Source organism: Planococcus citri, chromosome 2 (assembly GCF_950023065.1).
Source record: "Planococcus citri chromosome 2, ihPlaCitr1.1, whole genome shotgun sequence".
Classification (NCBI taxonomy): Eukaryota; Metazoa; Arthropoda; class Insecta; order Hemiptera; family Pseudococcidae; genus Planococcus; species Planococcus citri.
In genome coordinates this window covers 35,714,095-35,735,969 of record NC_088678.1, presented here as the reverse complement: position 1 = coordinate 35,735,969, position 21,875 = coordinate 35,714,095, and the positions used below count along the sequence as shown (strand labels likewise).

The window sequence follows — 21,875 nt, the reverse complement described above, 5'->3', positions numbered from 1 at the left end:
TTTTATGCTCAATGATTGACGGAAGGAAAATCATTACTTTTGTGCAGTTTTGTTGAAATACAAATACAACGTTGAAGTATATACTTACTTACCCACCTCTTTTAAGCAGTTTCTGGAATCTGGATGGAAAACATTAGGTGGGCATCTATCAACTTTTAGTCGTTGTCACGGAATGTAAAATCTGAATTGAAGGATTGGTGACTGAAATCCACCCTCCACTCCGTATTTTGAGCATTTTGAGGAGTTTACAATTACTCTTCTAGACTACCCCATCAAATGGAAGATTTTGAAGGTAGGTAGTTAACCGGATGATATTCTGACTGGCGAAAGTGGACGTAGTCGTGATCAATTTTTTATTTTAGTTTTTTCGTCATTCATTTCATTGAAACGAAAGATGTGTACTGTGTAGACTGTAGACCTTCGTGAGAGTTGTTTTCTCCTTCCGAAGGATTACGTACTTTTGTTCAATAATTTTCTTTCAAGTTTAGACATGATCGGCTGATTTATTCGACTTATTTAAAATATGTATAGCCGGGTATGAGCTGGAGGTGGTCTAGGTCTACCTAAACCGAAGTGCCGATTATTTCTAAACCTAGAGATAGAGAAACATTATCAATTACCATAATAAAAAAATTCATAAATGTTCTGTCCTAACTTCCTAAGGTGCCTACTACATTCGATTATTCGATCAGTTCCAGTGTCTATAGATCATCCCCTAAAAAAAATTGAACCACATCCATCTCGACCTGACAAAATAACAGCTGGTTCATGACTCACAATGTTGATTGTTGACAAAAACACATTAAGCCTGATTAGCCGAAGAATTAGGCCTAATTTTGTGATATGATTTTCGTGATGTGTTTTATGCTTATGCATTGCAATTATTTATGAAATTGTATTTTATTACGAAAGTAAATCATGTGAATTGTTTTTCCATTCACTAGCTCAATGAGTCGAAAACGTGAAGTAAACGAAGCTGCTTCGCCAGTATTAGTCCTATTGAACGATGATGAAGATGATAACGAAGACGTGAAAGATGTTCCGAAGTTCATTTTCATCGATTCTTCAGAGGTTAGTGTTCTCCCATTACTATCCTTTAGCTTTGGACTCGCATCATAGGTTCAGCGATGTGATCAAGAAGTTGATTCAATTCTCTAATAATGACTACGTTGATATCTTTTCCAACAGTTCACCATCGGCAGAGCTCTAGACTCGAATTTCATACTGATGCAAAAGAGCATATCATGGCGACATTGCAGCTTCCATTTCAATTCAAAACTAAACAAATGGACGATCTCGTCTCACATCGAAGTAAGTATCATTCTCTTCGTTCGTCAATTCTCTTTTTCCTTTGTTTTCATTATGTATTACATTCCCCTAAACAGATTCCACAAGTGATCTCAGTTCAAGGAAAGTATCTTGAAAATGGAGTACCTACCATTTTAGAATGTGGACATGTGATTTTCATGACACCATTTATTGAATTCGGTTTCAAATGTTCGTCCGATGAACACGAATGCTGTGCAGGGTTCAATAAGAAAACAAAACTTTCCAACGATGGCATAAAGTAAGTAGGGGTTTATTATACTTTCATCGTCTTGTTTTATGCCAATGAAAGTGTTTAATATGTAATTTCATTTTAGGGAAGAACCAACTGAAATATTCTTTCCTGAAAACGAAGAGCCCGATTCTACAGATTTTTACGCTAATCCCGAACCGTCGTGCAGTAAAGATGTTACATTAGAAGTATGTTCTGAAATAATGATCAATCATCTCCTACCTATTTATTTTATATTATTATGGAATTATGAATATGTGATCGTGAATTCAGTTCGAAGCTGAAGGGAAAAAAAGGATTATTGGTCTATTGAATAGACATTGCAAAGGACAAGGGCTAAGTCGTGATTTGGCACAACTCTATATAAATTAACATATACACGAGTACAGTGATGTAAAATTCAATACTAGGCCTTTTTTTCCATTATTGGCTTCGAAACGAATAATCATGTATTTCTTTACGTTACATAATAATCAACGAATAATTTCGATGTATGTGTTTTTGATTTAGGAGCCATCCTGTAGTTCTATGAATTCTGTCGATCTCATGTGTGAAAATGAAAAGTACAAAGAAGAAATTCGCAAATACAAAGAAGTACGCGTATTTGATGTTGTCACTTGCCATTTATCAGTAGAAAAATGTTCTTTAATAATTCGATTTTAATTTATAGAATATGAGTTGGCAAGAATCGAAGATCAAATTCCTAGAATTGAAGGTTAAAGAAAAAGAGAAACGGGAAATAGAACTGGAAACAGTGAAAGAAGTGGGTAATTTTTGCTGAATTTTTGATTATTCGATTTATTTTATTTATTCGTTTCTTGATCTGTCTAGGAAACCGAAATGTTGGAAAAACAGAACGCTGACTTGAAAAAAAATTTGGCTACTTTGGAAATTCTTGAGCTGGAATATAAAAACATGATAGCTAGATTTAAATATCGCGAAGAAGATACCAGAGTATGTGTTTCTGTGGGGAAATTGTTTCGATCTGTAATGTTGATAATTATCGATATATTCGTGTGTTTGTATAGGAAAAAGATGGTCTTCAAGCGAAAATTACTGCGATGGAAGATGAATTGGAAGGGCTCAAGAATGATAATGCGCAGTTATTGAGCGATATTTGTAAAACTGTGGACGATCTTACTAAAATGACTGAGGTGAGGTATTTTTAAATTATATCAATTTTTACTTATCATTTATGTGGAATTATTGAGTTTTTTTTTTCTGTAGAAATGCACCGAATTGGACGAAAAAATGAAAGAAAAAATCGTCATTTCAGTCGGAAATTCTACGAATGGAAGTAAGTAATCTAATTATATTCGATTACTATTAGAACCTATTTTCAACCCAATTCATTTGAATATTTGTACAGTACCTAATGTTAATCTAAAGCACTAAAACATAAGCAACGTAGTACAATGTTATTTCTTTACTCTACAGTGAACAATGTGTCAACGACGTCCTGCACGGTGCCATTCCAGATACTACGGAATCTGTTCAAGTCAACACCTATTACCTCTGAAGAAGGTATCGTATTACGAAAGCTAACCGTGAATCATGGCGCAATTCACGCTGTATTTGCGTGCTTGGCGAAGTATACGCATCATGAATCAATCCGTCCTTCTCCTACCAATAATTCTGGTAACCAAACTGCAAACCCTGGAAATCAAATGATGAACTCTGGAAATCAAATGATGAATTCGGGAAATCAAATGATGAACTCGGGAAATCAAGTGATGGCGAACTCTGTAAACCTAATGATGGCGAACTCAATTAATCTAATGATGCCAAGTCAATTTGTGGCCCACGGAGTGGGCAACGGAAATATATTAATGGTAAGCCAAAGTTCGTATTCCTTAAATGATAGAGATTGGCGACTATTTGTTATAATTCCGTTATTTTTTCGTAGCCACCCGGTGTGGGTTTGTTTGGTGTTGGTCCGCGAAAAGCTAAACCAAAATATACGGCGGCCAAGTCGTACCAGTGCTGGGCCAAAGGCACTGGTTATGCGAGTGGAGATACAACTCCTACATGGAATGTTGGACAAACACTAAACCAACGACAAATTGAAGAGGAATACGTAACCATTCTTCTACAGGTTTGTTGTCTAATAATTAATTAGGTACAATTTGCTCGTTACTACGATCTTAATTTTTTATATTCCATTTTCATACGTAGATCCTGTCGAGTTATATCAACCCCGATTATAAACTACAGAATCGCCCATATGCGATTCTAGAAGAAACGGAAAATTTTAATCAAGACCAAGAGTCTTCCGCCAACAAACCCCAATTACCCACTTTATTCATAGAATTAGTGGAGAGTTCGTGCCTTCTACCCGTATTAGCGTCATATCTAAGAAATGACTCCGGTAAGTGTGTAAGATGAAATTAATTCTGAAACGGAATTCGACGTACTCTGACTGATGACAAATTTGACGATTTTATGTTGTTGCAGTTCTTGATATGGCTCGTCATATTCCCCTGTATAGAGCTATTCTCGCTCTGCTTAGGGTAATGGCTTTCAATTCGGAACTTGTAAAATTTTTATTGCCGCCCGATGATCCTTCCAGTTCCGAGACAACGATCTCTATAATTGATTTGTTGCGCAATATCGAAACGTGTGTTGATACGTATTCATCCACGTTGATGTGAGTAATTTTATTTCTTAATAAGAATTGAAATAAGTGCGGGAAAAATGAACTTGAAAATGTGGCGAATCTATTCAAGAAGTCGCGAAAAAGTTATTCAGTAAAGTTGAGCTTTTTCTCAGTGTGGTTCGGAATATCTCGAAATCAAAGATGGTGCTCGAAGAAAAGCTTATTATGTTCTGCTAAATTATCAAAATCTTTCTTCTTGCCAAAAATTGTTGAAAATGTTCGCTTTCAATAACATTGCTATAAATTGTCGTGTTTTGCAAAAAAAAATTCCAGAATATTCTACTTTTTGCTAAAAATTGTCCAAAATGTCTCGTTTTTTTGCCTTGAATTGTCAGTTTTGCTTAATTGCAAAATTAATCGTTTTTCCAAAAGTTGATAAAAATTTGTCGCTAACTAATAGTAAAAAATTGTGAAAAATCTTAATTTTTCCCCCCAAAAATTACGCAAAAGTCTGTATTTTTTTTGCCAAAAATGCCAAAAGTCTCACTTTCTTACCAAAAATTTTTTTTAAATTTCGCTTTTTAGCAATTTTGCAAAGTTCTGCTCTTTTATAACAGAAGTTTTATAAAAATTAGCAGTCTCGTTTTTTTCGTTTTTTTCGTTTTTTTTTTTTTTTTTTTTGACAAAAAATAATAATTCCTAAAAGTTGCTCATTTTTGCTGAAGTTGTCAAATTCACATTTTTTGACATAAATTCTCGCTTTTTAGCAAAATTGCTAAAGATTTTACCCCCTCCCTCCCTAAACAAGTACCTAAAAGTTTCTCTCTTTAGCTAGAAATTGTCAAAAAGTATCACTTTTTTGCCAGCAAGTACCTATACCTAATTTTTAAAAAGTCCTGTTTTATGCACTCCGCTGGATTGTCTAAATCTTGCTTTTTGTCAAAAAATTTTGAAAATTGTTGCTTTCAAGAACATCGCTATAAATTGTCGTGTTTTGCAAAAAATTCCAGAAAGTCCACTTTTTTCTAAAAATTGTCCAGAAGTCTCGTTTTTTGTCCGAAATTGCCAAAAATTGTTTTTTTGACTCGCAATTTTTTATTTAAATTCGTAATAATTATTGTGTGTTTAAAAAAATTTTTTTTTATGATTCTTTATCCATTATATCTAAATGTCTGTTTTCGTTTTCCTTTTTTCCTAGTCATTTTTGGGTACTTTTTCGAGCTTTTTTGGTCTCTAAAGTTACTTAATTTGGGAAAAAATTCAGTACGAGCCTGGCAAAAGTTGAAAAGTTCTGCTTGAATCGATTATAAGTGATGAAATGTGTATAGTTGGTGTACAAAAACTGCATGAAATTTCTCATCTGTAGCGAGTGATTAATGTTTCACTAAATGCGCTGTTTTTGAGGTATTTCAAGCAAACATTGAAAAGCTCGACTTTTATTATACGATTTTATTTCTTTTATTGATCCAACCACTGTTTAATTCTCTTAAATCATTTTTGATAACTTGTACAAATATTGATAAGTGCATTCTCTGTTGTAACGTTGATTCGAACGATGTTTTTCTTATTTTTTCAGGAAAAATAGAATAGCCTCATCAAATGCAGACAAAGATCTGAATGATTTTATCACTGATGTCCGAACAACGGCCAGAATCGTGGAGGTAAGAAAAAATATTTCGATTAAATCTAACCGAAGTAGAAGATTTGAGAATTTGATCTCTCGAAAATGCATCATCTTGCATTCGACTTCGATGCTAATTAGATTTCTTTTTATTGCCCTGTTTCAGATTATGACGCAGAAATTAATCTCTGAAATGAATCCGCTGGGCGGAACACCGTTGCCTCAGACTGCTTCGACTCCTGCTTCGATCGAGGAAGTATATTTACGTGTCATGAAGAAACTTCAATTTGGTTCGTATCTATGTACTTCAATATATTTAGCATTTAGTTTTTTTTTTTTGAAAGACATCCGCTTTGATTTTAATAATTCCTTGATGATTATCAATCATTAATATTATTTTATTTTATTTTTTGTACAGGCACGTACGACATGATATCCGAAGAATCGAATAATCTCGGGTATAAGTTCATGGTATCGTACCATTATGAACGTAATGCTCGTGCAGACGCTGATAAAAATCGCCCTGCTCGTATGAAACGACTAGCTCAAGAAGCTGCTACACTTTCTACCTCGTTACCTCTTTCATTTAGCTCGTCTGTTTTCGTACGTTGTGATACCGATAGACTGGATGTAATGAAAGTAAGTTTCCTGATTTTCTGCTTTCTGCCTTTCTTTCAATACTTTCTAAAATGCGACGTTTGTTTCTCAGGTATTAATTATTGGCCCCGCCGAAACGCCTTACGCGAACGGCTGCTTCGAATTCGACGTGTATTTCCCGCCAGATTACCCAAATTCCCCAATGTTGATAAATTTACAGACAACTGGTAGACATTCGGTTCGATTTAATCCGAATTTGTACAATGACGGTAAAGTTTGTCTGAGTGTACTCAATACCTGGTCCGGTAGGCCGGAAGAAAAATGGAACCCTCAAGCGTCTAGTTTCTTGCAAGTAAGACGAGAAAATTTAAATGAGAAGATGAACAGTCGATTGGTGATTTTTAGATATTTTATTTATGGTGTTTTTTCTTTATTTTTCCGTTGCAGGTTTTAGTATCAATACAATCGCTCATTTTGGTCCCTGAACCCTACTTCAATGAGCCCGGATATGAAACATCTAGAGGTTCGACAATGGCGAGTCAAAGCTCAAAGACTTATAATTCGAATATCATGTCAGCCACCGTTCAGTGGGCTATGCTTGACCAGATACGAAATCCATCGCCGTGTTTCAAAGACGTAAGTGATGTTCCGAATAAATCATTTTTATGGAAAGTAGATGCTATTGACGCTTTATTCGTTTTTTAATTTGCAGATTATTCACGCTCATTTCTGGCTGAAGCAAAACGAAATTCGTGAACAGGTGGCGAAATGGTCTAAGGAAGTTGCTGATGGCACTTCTATGAGGGTGAGTCATCAATTGCCCAGTTTTGCCAATAGGCAACATGTAAAATTTTTTATAATTTAGAGATATCGTAATCATACTTCAACTTATTCCCTATACTTTTTCTGTTCACAGGCTAATCTTCAACAACTCTCTAGAGAGCTCAGTAATCTAAACAGACCCGCTGGAGTTGGCGAAGATGAAGGACCTCCGGCTATCTTATTGGAACCAGATCCGGTCCCCGAACCAATACCGAGCACCAGCAATAATTATGCCGATGCTGGCCCCGGCCATTTGGACTTGGACTCGTTGTTCGATATGCTACAGCCATCAACTTCCTCGGGCTTTTCATCGACTATTCCTTCAAATTTCTTCGCCGCACCTGTCACGCCTTCTCCTCAACAATTTATGCCGATGTCCTTCACCACCCAACCAACTACCAACCTTCTCCAATCGTCGATTTACAAACCGTCGCTTCCAACTTCAAATAGCTGGCTTGGTGCTGGTACCAAACCATCGGCTTCGCCGAACGTTGCCCAAATACCACCGTTTCCCTCGTTGAATTCGTACAACTGGCTTGGTGGCAATGGCATTCAATCAACTACGAATCTGCTTCAAACTTCGACCTATGCTCCCTCGTCAACTTCGCAAGCGTGGCTTGGCACCAATCAACAAACTGGAAACGTTCAGCAACCTCAGAATTTTACTACTTCGTCGACTTTGGTTGGCTGGCCTTCTAGCACGCAAACGAATACGAACGCGAATCCTGCCCAAAATGCGAATTTTACGCCTTCGTCGAGTACGCAAGGTTGGCCTGGTAATTCTTTCAATTTCGACTTCGATCATCTTTGACTGATCGCTGTCTCTCTCTTTCATTATTTCTATGTCTCATCGGTGCTCATATTTCGTTGCAATATCTCTTTTTATGCCGTTTCGTTTTTTATATTGTTTACCTTTTTTTCTCCTGGTCGAGGAATGGTAAAATTACGATTTTAAACTGTGACTTTTTTTTTTTTTTTTGTAGTTTTCAATACGCGTTTTGATTAACGTCGTTATTATCATTTACATTCTTATAATAAGGGTATTATTAGAGTGTTCGTAAGGTCAATACAGCTGATTTTGAACGAGTTTTGACGTCGTTAGCAATAATTCTTATAAAAATAAAAACCTGGATTCGATTACCGGATGCTGTTCACGATTAAATTCTTACTGCTGTTTTTTTTCTTGAAAAAAAAACCAATCATTTTAAGTACGTAATTGGAGAAATTCACGCCGCATGCTCCATAAGCTAAATACCGAGTTACCCATACCTATCTTGTTCACAAGTGGCTGAATTGACCTTATTCGTTATCGAAGTACAAATATTTATTTATATTTATTTTTTTTAGTAATCGTTTTTTTTCTCGTATAATCTACATATTAGTGGATTCTTTACTGTATTTTTGATAGTATTGAATCATCATTTTTTACGATTACTGAATTGTTAAAATGGGGTAAGCGTTCCTTTTTTTAAGTCTATAATTTTATGAACTAAGTTTAACTACGGTTTACCTGTTGAAGTCAGCATTATTTTACGACAAGATCAGGTCTTTTTCTGGTAAAGAGGCTGAATTGACGTGATTTTTTTTTTTTTTATTAGTAGTAATTTCAATTTGAGAAGTTTTTCGAGAGCTTATTTTGCTCAGCCAGACCATTATTTATATTTGGATCTCAGGTTGGTTAATTTTTTATAGTGATATTCGTACAAGCATCGGGTAAACCTGACCTATCGCAAGCAGGATTTCATACCGTTTATTTTTCAGATTATAGATCGTTTTAATGATTGTTTATTTCTAATCATGTGAGATAGGATTGTTCATACTAATCATACTTGTAATATTGCATTACCTGCTGTAGACTTTCGCTTATTTGACATTTAGGACAACTTTTCTGTTTATTTTTGTGTTGTGTAGTGAAAAAATGTGTTTTTTTTTTAAAAACGAGGGTTTGAAAGTTGAACTGAATTTTCTGTAAATTTTTTTGGATTATTTTACACTAATCACCGTATTACTCAAATTTTCAATCGCCAGTTCACGCAAGTTGTTCATTACATACGTCGTATAAGTGAAAATCTACGGCCTACCTAACTATACATTGTATTTATTTTTTTTTTACTTTATTTTATGCCAACATCAAAGGCCCGCCTGATTCTAAAAATACCTCATTAATATATAAACTGGTTGCTAGTTTCCATCATTTAAAAGAGCAATGGTTCTGAAAATTTCAAAAAAAAAAAAAAAAAAAAATGAAATAAATTATAGGATAAAGGGTTAACAGTGTAAAAGTAAAATAAGGCGAAAAGTATTCAATTTTGTCGGAAAATCAAATATTTATTTGTAAGCTTTTTTGAGCACTTTTCAAGAATTTTAAACCGGAAATAGTCAGTTTTCCGAGTAAATAATACGATACATTATTTTTAAAAGCAATCTTTCCAGTTGCAATTTTTTAAAAATTCAGTAAAAAATTTTTGATAGGAATTTCTGTTTTTTCCCTTGGAAATTGTTACTCAGTTGTATTAGTTGTATAGCACTCCTTGAAGAATTCCGAAAATCGTGACTCAAGTTTGCACTAAAAATTCTTCAAAACTTCAAAAGTGCTCCAAAAAAGTCTTAATTGAAAGTTTTGATTTTGTGCCGAAATTTTAATCTATTTGAATATTCCTTCAAAAATCTTGAAAATTACCTATAACCCAATCTTTTGGCTCAAAATTCTTCCTCATCACTCAAGAATTAATATTTTTGTCTGAATGTTTGAATTTCTCGTAAAAATTTAATCCATTTTAATCGATCACATGACACTTTTTCAAAAATCCTGATAATCATAATTCACATTATTATTGGGCTTAAAGTTCTTTTAAACTGCTCGAAAAACATTTTTGTTGAAATATTAAAATTTTTCGCAAAATTTTTCAACAGATTTTGATGGGTTCGCAAGATGACTTTTTGAATATGTAATTCTACTGGTCAATGGTCATTATCTTCATACCTAGTTCCTTTCAATTTCAAATAAGTGCAATTTTACGAAGATGTTTTTCTCGTTGGATAATTTTTCTGGAATCCTTGCTCCAGGTGACAGTTTCTGTTTCAGTTTTTGATGGATGTTTGTTTACCAGTAAACTAAGTTGAATATATTTGATTAGCTGCGATCTTGAAATCGTTTTTAATTTTCGTAACTGGTTTTAATGTATTCTGCGAAATCAGCGAATAGAAATATGGCAGACCTTTGATGAGTTGATGACCTACGAGTATGCAGTATGCATCCTTTATTTTCATACTTCTTAAAGGAGAATAAAGACAATATTTCAAAATAAATTTAATCCAATCCACGTCTCATCTGAGAAAATGAAAATGTAAATCACTCTACTAATCATTTATGATTTAAATATTTTTCAATATTCGCAAACTTATTCGTATTCATGTTGGCTGCAATCTATGTATTTTACGAGTAACTTACCGACTTTAAATCTTTTTTTTCTACATATTATTTATTTTAATTATCGTGGTATTTATTTAATCATCGTAACATGTGTAAAATGTACGTACACTTCTAAACTTTACGGTACATTAGGCGATGTTTTCAAGTGGCATGTGTTCATTTTTATAAAATTATAATCTAAGCGAAAGTTTTTAAGTGTTAAAAATTAAATACGTACCTACGATCTTTGTAGCATGTGTTTTTTTATTCGGTGTTTTTCAAGTGCGAATTAATCTGTCTGGCCTCTTAAAGGTCACTGACCTACCTGTGTATCCTCTTCATGGCCGTCTGTCTCCCCTATTCAGATCATTGACCCTGTCTTTTTGGCTTTCCTCAACTGTCTGTCAGTAGGGCAATCTGTTTGGTCTATTAAGGTCACTGACCTGTGTGTCTTGCCTCTCAAGGTCACTGACCTACCTGTGTATCCTCTTCATGACCGTCTGTCTTCCCTATTGAGATCATTGACCCCATCTTTTTGGCTACCCATAACTGTCTGTCAGTAAGTTAATCTGGTTGGCGGTTTAAGGTCATTGACCTGGGTATATCGCCTCTCAAGGTCACTGACCTACGTGTTTAGCTTTCTAAGGTCAATCTGTCTGACTTCTTAAGGTCATTGATCTGTTAGTAGAACTTCCCAAGGTCGTCTGTCTAGCCTCCCAAGATTGTCTGTATCTCATCTCCAGAAAAACTGTTTCGAAACTGTATTACCATCTTCAAAAATTGGTTTCAGTTTTAAAACTGAAATGAAACAGTTTTTAGACAGTTTGTAGATTGGTTTGAAACGAGTAAGATGGGAAAAATATGTGACGTGACGGGACAAAATCGACCTTCGGACCTGAAAAATTATTTTTAACTTTTTGACGGATTTTTGGTACTCGGACATTCAAAAATCATTTAAAACCACCCAGAAGTCCCTATGATTTGAATAGCTCCATATACATGGTAATCCAGTCAGAAGTGTGCTAATTTTTTTGATTTTTTCATTATTTCAACTTTTAAATTGACCTGAAGGCGAAACAAAGCGTTCTACGAGAAAAATACGTTCAGCAAAGTTGTAGAGAATTAAATTTCCAAGAACCTATAAGAGGTTTATTTTTCTCCAAAATGCATAGTTTTTCCGTTTTTCTCAAAAAACAAAAACCTCATGATGATTACCATAAAATTTCTGTTTTTTGAGAAAAACGGAAAAACTATGCATTTAGGAGAAAAATAAACCTCTTATAGGTTTTTGGAAATTTAATTCTCTACAACTTTGATCGATGTATTTTTCTCGTAGAACGCTTTGTTTCGCCTCCAGATCGATTTCAAAATTGAAATAATGAAAAAATAAAATAAAAAATTGAAAAAATGAGCACAATCACGACTGAGCCCCCTGTATCAATGTAAATAACCATTTTACCCAGTGATATTCACACAAGACAGGCAAGAAACGTTATCCAAGACTATGTTTAGCTCAGTTTAGCCGGAGAACCTGATTAGAACGCAAGCGCTTCCGATAAACGAGCAGAACTGGACTGAAAACTTTAACCCCCCATAACTCAAAAACTTATTTTCGGCTCGAAGGTCGATTTTGTCGCGTCGCGTCACATATGTTGAAATTATGCGATATTGAATGCTACGTTTTATAAAGTTCTGAAGCAAGTCACACATACCATCGAATTTTTCAAAACCGACCCATGTCATTCCCCCTCCTCAAGTGTCACCTCTTCTTAAAAAAAATCTTGCAATGCACAAAATAGTTGTTTTTAATAAGACAAGTTCAACTTAATTTTCTCAATTCAGTCCCCTCTTTTTTTCAAAAGTACCTGAAGAACCTACCTTCAAAAGAAGAAAACAAAACAAAACAATACTTCAATCAAAATTCATTTTTAATTCATTACAGATAATTAAATTCAGTAATATAAACAATAAAATTACGAAAATTTCCAACACTACACATCGTTATCGACGTAACTTTAAAAATTACATCTAAATTTTATTAATATAGATAAATTCTTATAAAAAGAGAAAAAATGCAATCGAAAAAAAAAAGTGAAAAAAACTTTGAAATCTTCAAACACAAACAAAAAAATATAATTTTTTTTAATCAACATCAACATACGGTCATCATCAGTCCTTGATTCGTTACGATTTTATTAATAAAGATTATAATACCCTGAGGCAGCTCCAGTTTGCGGCGCGGTACCGCTAGGCCATTGCTGATTATAAGCACCGTACGATTGCCAATTCTGGTAACCGTAATTCGGATCGGTCGGTTGGTAAATATTCTGTTGCTGATACGTAGTAGCCATATAGGTTTGCGGATATGCTTGATAGGTCTGAGGAGTGGCAGCTGTAGGATAATAAGTTTGAGCAGTAGTCGCAGTATAAGCTGTAGTCGTTGGCGGTGCCTGAGTTTGATCCGCTGTACCGTTCTTTTTGGCTGCTTCGGTTTTTCTGTAAAAAAAAAAAAGATCAGAATAGTAACGGTTAAAGAGGAACAATTAATTTAAACTGTTCGGTTATAAAATTTAAAAGCGTAAATTTATTATCTATGCACTGGGTTCTGGGCGTTCATCGAAGATGACTTTGAGTAAGTATCCTAGGAAAGTGAGAATTTCAAGATATAGCTCGCATAAATTGATGTAAAAATACCACCAATAATCAAACAGTACTTACACATTTACGTAGTTTTTAAAACAAATACTAAATTGGTGATTAATTCTAGTCTAAATAAGTACTAAACAAAATCGTTGGAATACCCATTACACCGAACTCTGCCTAGATCTATACAAGTTTACCTAAAACAACTTCAACAAAGAACTCATTCACTTCATACACAACATTAAAAAATAAATTAAATCATAATTTCAAACATCTTACAATAATACATCTTATAACAATACTTACATTTTCTGTTGGAAAAAAAAAACACACAGTAAGATGCACATACTTACAAACATACTACATACTTAAAAATATCGCGAAATATTCTACTAATTCGTCCACTGTGTAATTCTCCAGCATCTGAAAAGGAACACTTTTGGGACAACAACGTCGGGCACAAAAGCCACATCCAAGGTCAAAGGGGGAAGGAGATGAAAAAAAATGCATACCTACCTAGTTTCTCCTCGATCCTATTTTCAACGTATATCAAACTCTCGTGAACACTTTAAAAAGCGTTACTCAGGATGAATCAACCTTGCTAAAAAAATTACCAATTACAATAATTTCGAATAATGAATAAAACAGCGACGAAAAGAAAAATCTTAAACTGTAAACAACGCATCGCTTCTCAAGAAAGGATTTTCTGTAAAATAACTAAGTATTACTTACGTACCTTCTAAAACCATTGCGATCCGATTTGTAAGTACTAGGTATAAAAAAAAGTCGCATCATCGCGTGTCCTATTTCACAATACAAGAAATTTGGAACGTAATACGCGTCCGGCGAAGCATCAAATTAGCTACGTGTACATTATTTTATGTAGTTTTAAATCGAAACGTTTTCAAATTATTAGTCTCGAAATGTGAATTTTATCGAAAAAGTACGTTAATCGTTTGAAAATAACACGTATACTATGATCGTTTATGGTATCTGCGGCGCTTTTCCACATTTGATGTGGTCCATACCTATCCAAACACCTGTAAAACAAAACACTTACAAAATTACCCTTAAAAAAACAACCACAATTACGCACGTAGCGTAAAAAGGCGACCATTTTTAAGAATAATAATAATACATTTTTTTTCTCTAAAAGAAAATAATTATTATATCATTATAATCGCGAATATGTGGTAATGTATACACAGGGAATTTAATTTAGGCTTGTAAAGAGTCGAACTGCACTACAGAGGAAAGAAAATGAGGGAAAGTTTTTTTAAATTAAGACATCGTTCAGTGAAGCTGATAATTTTTAGATTTTTGCACACAACATTCTAAAAACAGAGTCTCAGAAAAGAACAAATCACATGGTGGAAAATTTTATGGTCAACATTTTCCACTCTTCTTCATTATTTTCATTTTTTTTTTTAAAAATTGAATTTAAAATATTTTTCTCAAGTGGTTTTGTTTGTTAAATATTTAGAGCCAAAATTGGAAACCTTAACTTCATTGTACTATTTTTTTCGAAACCTTATATGAGTCCTCCTTCTTTAAAAAAGCTATTCAACATCAATTCGACTCTTCAACAGAACATTATCTAAAAAATATAAGTGCAAATTCGAGGCATTAATTTCAAGTACTTAAAAGAAAAACGAGGAAAGAAAATAATACATTACAGTAGTCTTTAGGACTTGATATAAAATTGATTTTTGCATCGAAAAAAATAACAAAAATCAAGAAAGAGAATAGAAGAATAACAGAAATGAATTGTAGAACAATCATAATACTTGGAAAAAATATCTAAAATTTTTCGAATTCGAACACAAGGAATAAAAAAAGTAACGTTCATTTAGGGGAAAAAATGCAGTCACTTATTCAGATTTTTGAGAAAAAAACTAAAGAAAATCATTGAAAATCAATTTCATTTGGGTTCCCTAAATACTTTTTCAAAGGAAGGAGAAATGGATCGGGTGGAACTGGAATGTTTAAAAATTCAAAAAAAAATTATAATGACAGTTTGAAACATTTTAAAATTTTTTTGTACATACTATCGAATGTCTCCCAATGTTTCTTTAGAAGAAATAAAGTCTTTCAGTCGCCATGTATGAACATGAAAAAAAATTCAAATATGATTTCAAAAGCTTATTTCCCCTTTTTTCTGACTCAAAAAGATCAGCAATTGAAAAATAATTTACAAATGGGTACATACATAGTACATATTTTACTCTCGTGAAATTTTCAATTACTCTTGGTCAAAAATCAACCCTTACAAACTCCCTTCAATAAGAATAAATTTTTAAATTTTCATTTAAAACCCTGAGAATTGAAACAAAAAAGAAAAATACAATAAATTAATAAGAGAAGGGGGGAAAAAAGCGCGAATATTCATGGAAAATAAAAATGATGAAATGCAAAATCAATCTATTTAAAATATTCATTTCTGATGTAATGAAAATTTTAAAAACGTTTGATTAAAATAATCAAAAATCTGTTACTACAAATGAATAAATACCCATGAAAATGAACACTATCATCAAAATTACACGTTTTAATTTACCATGCTTTGCCCTCAAACCAACTTCCTCAGTACCTAAATAATTAACTTAGGATTATGCTCGCTTTCGAGGGGAATGTAAGTTTAGAATGAAAAGGTAAAAAATGCTTTGAAGTGATATCACAGCCCAGTGGTCATTATTCACATTATTTACATTCATGTGAAATGTTTCTTCTCACTCAACTTCTACGTTTTGGTTTCATTTTATTTTTTTTCTATTAATAAAATCATTCGGAAACTTTTCAAACACTTTTACGCTTAATTAGTTATATCACAGAATTTTTCTAAATAAACCGTCGCGAACTTTTAGCTTAAACTTATTCATAAATTAATTAAAACAAAATCACTTCTTTAAAAAAAATAACATGAGTAACTATTTTCAAAATACAAAGAAAATATTAAATTAGGTAACTAATACATTGAAATGACTAATACTCGAGAACAAAAATAATTCAAATTACAAATTAAAGAACAACTAAAATTATAAAATAAACTGAACAATATACTTACAATTTTTGAAGAACGTATTACTTGGAAAAATATGTTGGTTTTTTTCGATGGCAGATGTGAAGATGGTGATGATGATGATGATGATGACGACGAAGACGATGACGTTAACGATGAAGACGAGCTTTGATTTCGATAAAATTATTAAAAGCTATTACATTTTACACATACAAAGTTTACAGTACATTCCGAATTGAATTCAACTGAAGACACACAAGTACATATTATTGCATTCAAATTACACGTAAAAATAATAACCAAACATTGAATGGGTTTATGATTATGCTACACTTCAATAAAATCTAGATACTGTACAACTAATACGTAATTATAAAATATATAATATTCCGACACGTTCATTACGCCACAAAAAAAAAAAAGTACTAAATAGTAAAAATCTAAAAACATCACAGGTTTTTAGCGATAGATGTATCTTTGTCGACATTCAAAGCGTACACATTAGATATCCATTTAAATTATGCATTAATAAACGTAGTTTAGATTAATCACAGCGATGACCAAACACCAATCGTCAATGACGACTTCACTGGTACACGGTTTCAGTTTCGTAGACTTCGATGAAATGCTCAAATCCGTTGCAAAAAGTAAAACTTGAAAGTACTACACCCTTTGAACTACCAATTCGATACACCGTTAAAGAAAGGGGAAAGCTTTCACATCTAGTCCTGTTCTCAGCCTCTATCATTCTTTCTCAGTACTCGAAACGATCAAGCGCTTTCTACCTGACTATCTGTTGCTTATTTTGCGGATCTAAATCCACACATAAATACTTTTCCTCCGATAACATCTTTCATTATTACTAACTGTGCTAACCATTACCAAAAATACAGTACTAGTAGTAAATTTGCTTACTTTTCTTCCACTTCTTTTTTCTTTTCGGCGACAACTTTGACCAAGCTATCGTAAGCTTCTTGAGCCTTCTGGACGCTGCACAACAAAAAGAATGTATACATTAGCAGGAGCTAGAAGGTAAAAAATAACCTTTGAAAATATAAATCCACACATACGCGACGCATTCTTCGGCGAATTCTTCTAAAAATTCGAGCTTTCTTTGGGCGAATAGTAATTTCTTTTCACTATCTTCTTCGGCGCTAATAACTGCATCCATTATGCTGACAATTTCATCGGATTCAATCGGAATCTTATTCATGTGGACATCGATCAGTTGTAATTTCAGTCTAGAATTGCTCTGCAAAATATTACCAAATATTATCACTCAGTTTTACATTTGTTAGTTACTGTTTTTGATGGACGTTCCACTTACAGGGTCTTTTTCAATGGCCGATTTCAATATTTCAATTCCTTTATCTGGATCGTTCATTATCTGGAAAATGAGAAATACATAATAAGTTTAGAGGAGAACGGCGACGAAATTCATTCAAGCATAACATACTCACTTTGCAAAGAAAACGCGCGTATTTGATAGAGAGACTAGAAGATATCGCTTTCTTTTCGGCGTTATCGGCAATATACTTCTCGTAAAAACTGCACACTTTTTCGTACTCTCCTCGGCGACGTATTATGTTGATTCGTCGAGACATGACCACCAGAATACCAGGGCAAGTTTTTTCCAGATCTTCCAATATTTGAGCGGCTTGTAAAGAGTTGCCTAAAAGAAGCCAATGATAGAATATAGCCAAAATAGGCAGTTTTTCGAATTAATTCAAACGATTTAAATTACCATATGTTTCTTCGAACGCGGACCACTTCAAGTGAATATTTATTTTCTTCGTGTGATGAATAGTACAAGCGCGTTGGAACACTTCTCTGACCTTTTCGATGGGTACTTCAGATTGAGCCAACAAGTATTCGATGAATTTAATCCAAAAGTCTTCGTATAGAGCGCAAGCTATTAGGCATCTTTCGAAAAGCAATACAATACGTTCTTGTTTGCCTTCTTTAATTTCAAAATCTAAATATTCTTTCCAGTTATTAAGCTGGCACTGTTCCAATGGCTTGACGTGGAAATATGGCCTCTTAATCTGTAAAACGACAAGAAGTTCTCAGAAAAATCCACACAAATAATCTGTATTTAAGATACTACATATTTGATTAGCTTACATTTTCTTCGAAAGACCATCTGGCTACAGCATCTTTTTGGGTAACCTTATGACGTTCTCTCCTCACAGTCACGATCTTATCTTTAAGAGCTTTGGTTTCTTCCTCGTTCATCTAAAAAATATTATCGATTAGATATCTCGATTTAAAATAACATGAAATTATACACACGTACTTTATCTAATTTATCAGGAGTTTCTTCCCCAGGAGGAGCATCGTCGGATAATTTGCTCTCCAATTCGGCGTTGTTGGCTTTTTTTTCGCTAACAACGTCGTTTCTGAGTGCAAAAAATTCTTCCGGATCGAGAATCCTGCTAGGCGAATTTTTCTTAACATGGTCTTTGAATTTCTCCATCACTGTGACGTATCCTTGAGTCGGCACAGCTAACCAACGATCAAATATGGCGGTAGCGTTTTGTAAACGACCACCTTCAATTTCCCATTTGGCATATGAGTCCCACAGTCGATCAGATCTAAACAATTAATTAGATTAGATTCGTTTGAGATGAAAAATTCGATAAAATTTCCAGATATTTACCTGAATTCTAAACCGCACGATTTAAGAGATCTTTCGAATAAAGTTCTGAGTAATTCTTCGTTTGAAGCGTAGGCATCCTTCATGTAATTGAGATAATGGATCCATAAATCTACGCTCAAAGGAATAGCGCCGACGCCTTTTTCAAATATTTCTTCGCATTTAGCCTTTTGGCCATTCTTCTTTAAATAATCAGCGTACTTTCGCCAATAACCGTAGCAGTAAGGATACTTTGACAGGAAATCGTCGTATACTTCTGAAGCTGCGGCGATATCGTTCTGTAAAATCACATAGTTTATTATTTCAAAATATGAATGGGAATGAAGAGAACGAGAAATGATACATACAGCTTGGTCTACATATTGTAATAGGTAAGTCCAACCGGTGAAATCTGTAGGATCGTCTTTCACAGCTTTCCAATACTTCCCTAAAAGAGGCAATGCTTTCTTGGCCTGTAATACGAATTAGAGATGAGCTCATATTCCAGATACGCCAAAATATATAGAAAACTCGACACTTACATCAGGTTCACGACCTTTACTAGTCGAACTATCTGATTTCGACTGGTCCTGAGAGCTGCGTTTTTTAGATGACGATGTATCGTGATCAGTGCTTTTTCTTTTCGATGATCTACTAGACGATTTTTCTACAAGATGAAAAAAAAAACATGAAAAGTGGTGTTGCTTTACAATGGCATACATTCGTAATACAAATCTTACCACTTTCTTTCGATTTAACATCCTTCGCTTTCTCTTTTTCTTTTTCTCTTTCTTTCTCTTTTTCCTTTTCTTCTCTAATTTTCTGCTGTTCTTTTTCTTTCTCGTCCTCCTTTTCCTTTTCATCAACTTTTTCTTTTTCTTCCTCTTCATCAGAAAGCATCTCAACATCCTGTACAGAAATCGTAAAAAAACGTTACAAATCGAATTAAATTTCATCCACTTGGTAAGAGAATATTTCTTACTTCGTCTACCACGGTCATATTTTCAATTTCAGGAGGACTTCTAACTGGACTTTCTTTACCTCTCGGAAGATCATCCAGCTTATCTTCTTCTATAAGTTCTACGTCATCTCCATTAACTTCATCCGGCTTATCTTCTTCCATAAGTTCTACCTCATCTCCATTGACTTGCTCCTAAGTTGATCAAATAATTAGTATCACACATGAAAGCAATTATACTTACATTGAAAATTTTCAACGTACCTTCGCATCGACTGTTTCAGCCGCATCATCATCATCATCATTTAAAACAATTACATCGTTAGCATCCGTTTCGGTGTTAGATGCAGGTTCAGTTACATTATTTACATCTGCTTCGGTGTTAGATGCAGGTTCAGTTACATTATTTGCATCTGCTTCGGTATTAGATGCAGATTCAGGTACATTATTTTCATCCGCGTCGGTATTGGATGCAGATTCGGTTCCATTTTCAACATCTGCTTCGGCGTTGGATTCAGAATCATTTACATTATTTACATCTGCCTCGGCGTTGGATTCAGATTCAACTACGTTATTTTCATTTGCTTCGGCGTCAGATGCAGATTCGGGAATAGAAGTGACATCCTTCTTAATATTGGTTTCGGGTTCGGCTGTAAAATGTACAATTAGTTAGCGATTATCTTACCATAAAACTGATAAAAATGATTTTCAATTTACCATCTGGAGTATCGGGCTCGATAACAACGACATCTGCGCCGTCATCCATTGATCAAACGCTAATCAACAGAAAACAAGATATGATATCAGTAACCGGAAAACAAGTACTCAATTTACGTGTATTAGATTTAGCTCAAGAAATAATCGCGAAGACGGTAATTAGCATTTTTCAAGGGACTTGGAAATTTTCAATTCGTGATGCTAATTTGATAAAATACACAATAATTTCAGCAGCGAGATTAGGATCATCTCGAGCGATTGAAATAATGACTGCAGGAATAATATTGCAAGAAATGAACATAGTAGTGGTGTGGGCGGAGGAAAAACTACCGGAGAATAACCGGTAGTTTTCCCAAAAACTACCGAAAACCTCCTACCGCTTTAATTTGTTCGGTAGTACCGAAACTACCGGAGGAAAAAACTACCTACCGGTTGTACTATTTTCATCAAATTTTACCAAAAATGAACGTAAAAGTGCCTAAATTCTCGAAAAAAAACGAGCCAAGATTAATTTGGCTAACTTTTTTAGACATTTTAGGCTACTTTTGCGTTATTTTACACGATTAAATAACATCGTTAATTATTCTGTTCCAAAAATATATAATTCAACATTCACTTTATGCGTTTTAAAAGCTGTGAAAAACTACCGGTTATAACCGATAGTTCCTCCGGTAGTTTTTCAAAATCTCCGGTAGTTCTCCGGTTGTTTTTTTCAGGAGGTTTTTTTCCTCCGGAGGAAAAAACTACCTGAAACCCACACCACTAGAACATAGACACACACCCACAGCACTTTTATTACCTATGCCGAATCTATTTTACGTACTTACATTGAAAAAGAACGTTTCCTGGAACTTGAACTCAAATCTAGGAGAAAAACTTCGAGAAAAAAAGGAGTGATCTTACATGAAAAATAATTAATTTGTTTGCGTTCATTAAATTTTTTCAATTTTTTTTTACCAAAAAAATTTATTAGGTCATGGTTTTCAATGCATAGGTCGGCTTCACATTGCTTTTCGGCCTTTCGGGATTTTTCTCTTTCTGCAATTCGGTTGAGTATCATTCTCACTTCGGTAGCACATTCATTTTTTTGAATTTTAATTCAATTTCTTCTCATTGTTTTTTTGAATATTGTCATTTTATGACTGAGAAACGTTGTGACATGATGAAAATTTTACAGGATTTTCATTTATTTTCAACATTTTCTATAAAAAATGAAAATTGTTTTTATTGTAAGCAAAATCAAAAATAAAATTGACATGCGTGTTGCGTGATTTGCTGATTTCAAATCATCCCCTCT

The 21,875-nt window shown here is 33.9% G+C and overlaps 2 protein-coding genes across 5 annotated transcripts; one reads left to right on the top strand and one right to left on the bottom strand.

Moving 5' to 3' along the window:
* Positions 1–798: 798 nt before the first annotated feature.
* On the top strand, positions 799–10,858 carry LOC135835562 (uncharacterized). Its single transcript, XM_065349883.1, has 20 exons — positions 799–1,071; positions 1,189–1,311; positions 1,386–1,567; positions 1,644–1,746; positions 2,069–2,152; positions 2,229–2,321; positions 2,390–2,512; positions 2,587–2,712; positions 2,786–2,855; positions 2,996–3,390; positions 3,465–3,653; positions 3,734–3,926; positions 4,013–4,205; positions 5,731–5,815; positions 5,942–6,065; positions 6,194–6,414; positions 6,485–6,724; positions 6,820–7,008; positions 7,085–7,177; positions 7,289–10,858. Exons 1-20 carry the CDS (start codon positions 949–951, stop codon positions 8,003–8,005), a joined length of 3,666 nt encoding a protein of 1,221 aa, XP_065205955.1. The 5' UTR covers positions 799–948; the 3' UTR covers positions 8,006–10,858.
* A 1,658-nt stretch (positions 10,859–12,516) lies between these two features.
* Prp39 (pre-mRNA processing factor 39) lies at positions 12,517–21,564 on the bottom strand. 4 transcript variants are annotated; one of them, XR_010556916.1, is made up of 17 exons: positions 21,406–21,564; positions 20,579–20,637; positions 20,126–20,511; positions 19,886–20,056; positions 19,644–19,812; positions 19,446–19,570; positions 19,272–19,376; positions 18,928–19,202; positions 18,565–18,862; positions 18,393–18,503; positions 18,013–18,313; positions 17,729–17,940; positions 17,596–17,655; positions 17,339–17,520; positions 17,184–17,258; positions 13,986–14,289; positions 13,766–13,850 (listed from the first exon to the last, which is right to left on the bottom strand). XR_010556916.1 is itself a non-coding variant. In XM_065349880.1 (16 exons), the coding sequence occupies exons 2-16, from the start codon at positions 20,625–20,627 to the stop codon at positions 12,802–12,804; spliced, it is 2,820 nt and encodes a 939-aa protein (XP_065205952.1). In that variant the 5' UTR covers positions 20,628–20,637; positions 21,406–21,564; the 3' UTR covers positions 12,517–12,801. The 4 variants fall into 4 exon arrangements, 2 of the variants coding, with proteins under 2 accessions (XP_065205952.1, XP_065205953.1); XR_010556917.1 differs by having other exon boundaries at positions 13,766–13,846; XM_065349880.1 differs by lacking the exons at positions 13,766–13,850; positions 13,986–14,289 and adding an exon at positions 12,517–13,102.
* Positions 21,565–21,875: the final 311 nt, after the last annotated feature.

What these genes read in the sequence shown, in the direction of transcription:
- LOC135835562 (XM_065349883.1), top strand. Translation starts at nt 949, where the DNA reads ATGAGTCGAAAACGTGAAGTAAACGAAGCTGCTTCGCCAGTATTAGTC. An exon ending in ATCTTACTAAAATGACTGAG is followed by an intron (nt 2,713 to 2,785) that starts GTGAGGTATTTT and finishes TTTTTTCTGTAG; the next exon opens with AAATGCACCGAATTGGACGA. An exon ending in CGGAAATTCTACGAATGGAA is followed by an intron (nt 2,856 to 2,995) that starts GTAAGTAATCTA and finishes TTTACTCTACAG; the next exon opens with TGAACAATGTGTCAACGACG.
- Prp39 (XM_065349880.1), bottom strand. Translation starts at nt 20,627, where the DNA reads ATGGATGACGGCGCAGATGTCGTTGTTATCGAGCCCGATACTCCAGAT. An exon ending in GTAAAGGTCGTGAACCTGAT is followed by an intron (nt 19,377 to 19,445) that starts GTAAGTGTCGAG and finishes TTCGTATTACAG; the next exon opens with GCCAAGAAAGCATTGCCTCT. An exon ending in CTCCTGATAAATTAGATAAA is followed by an intron (nt 18,504 to 18,564) that starts GTACGTGTGTAT and finishes AATATTTTTTAG; the next exon opens with ATGAACGAGGAAGAAACCAA.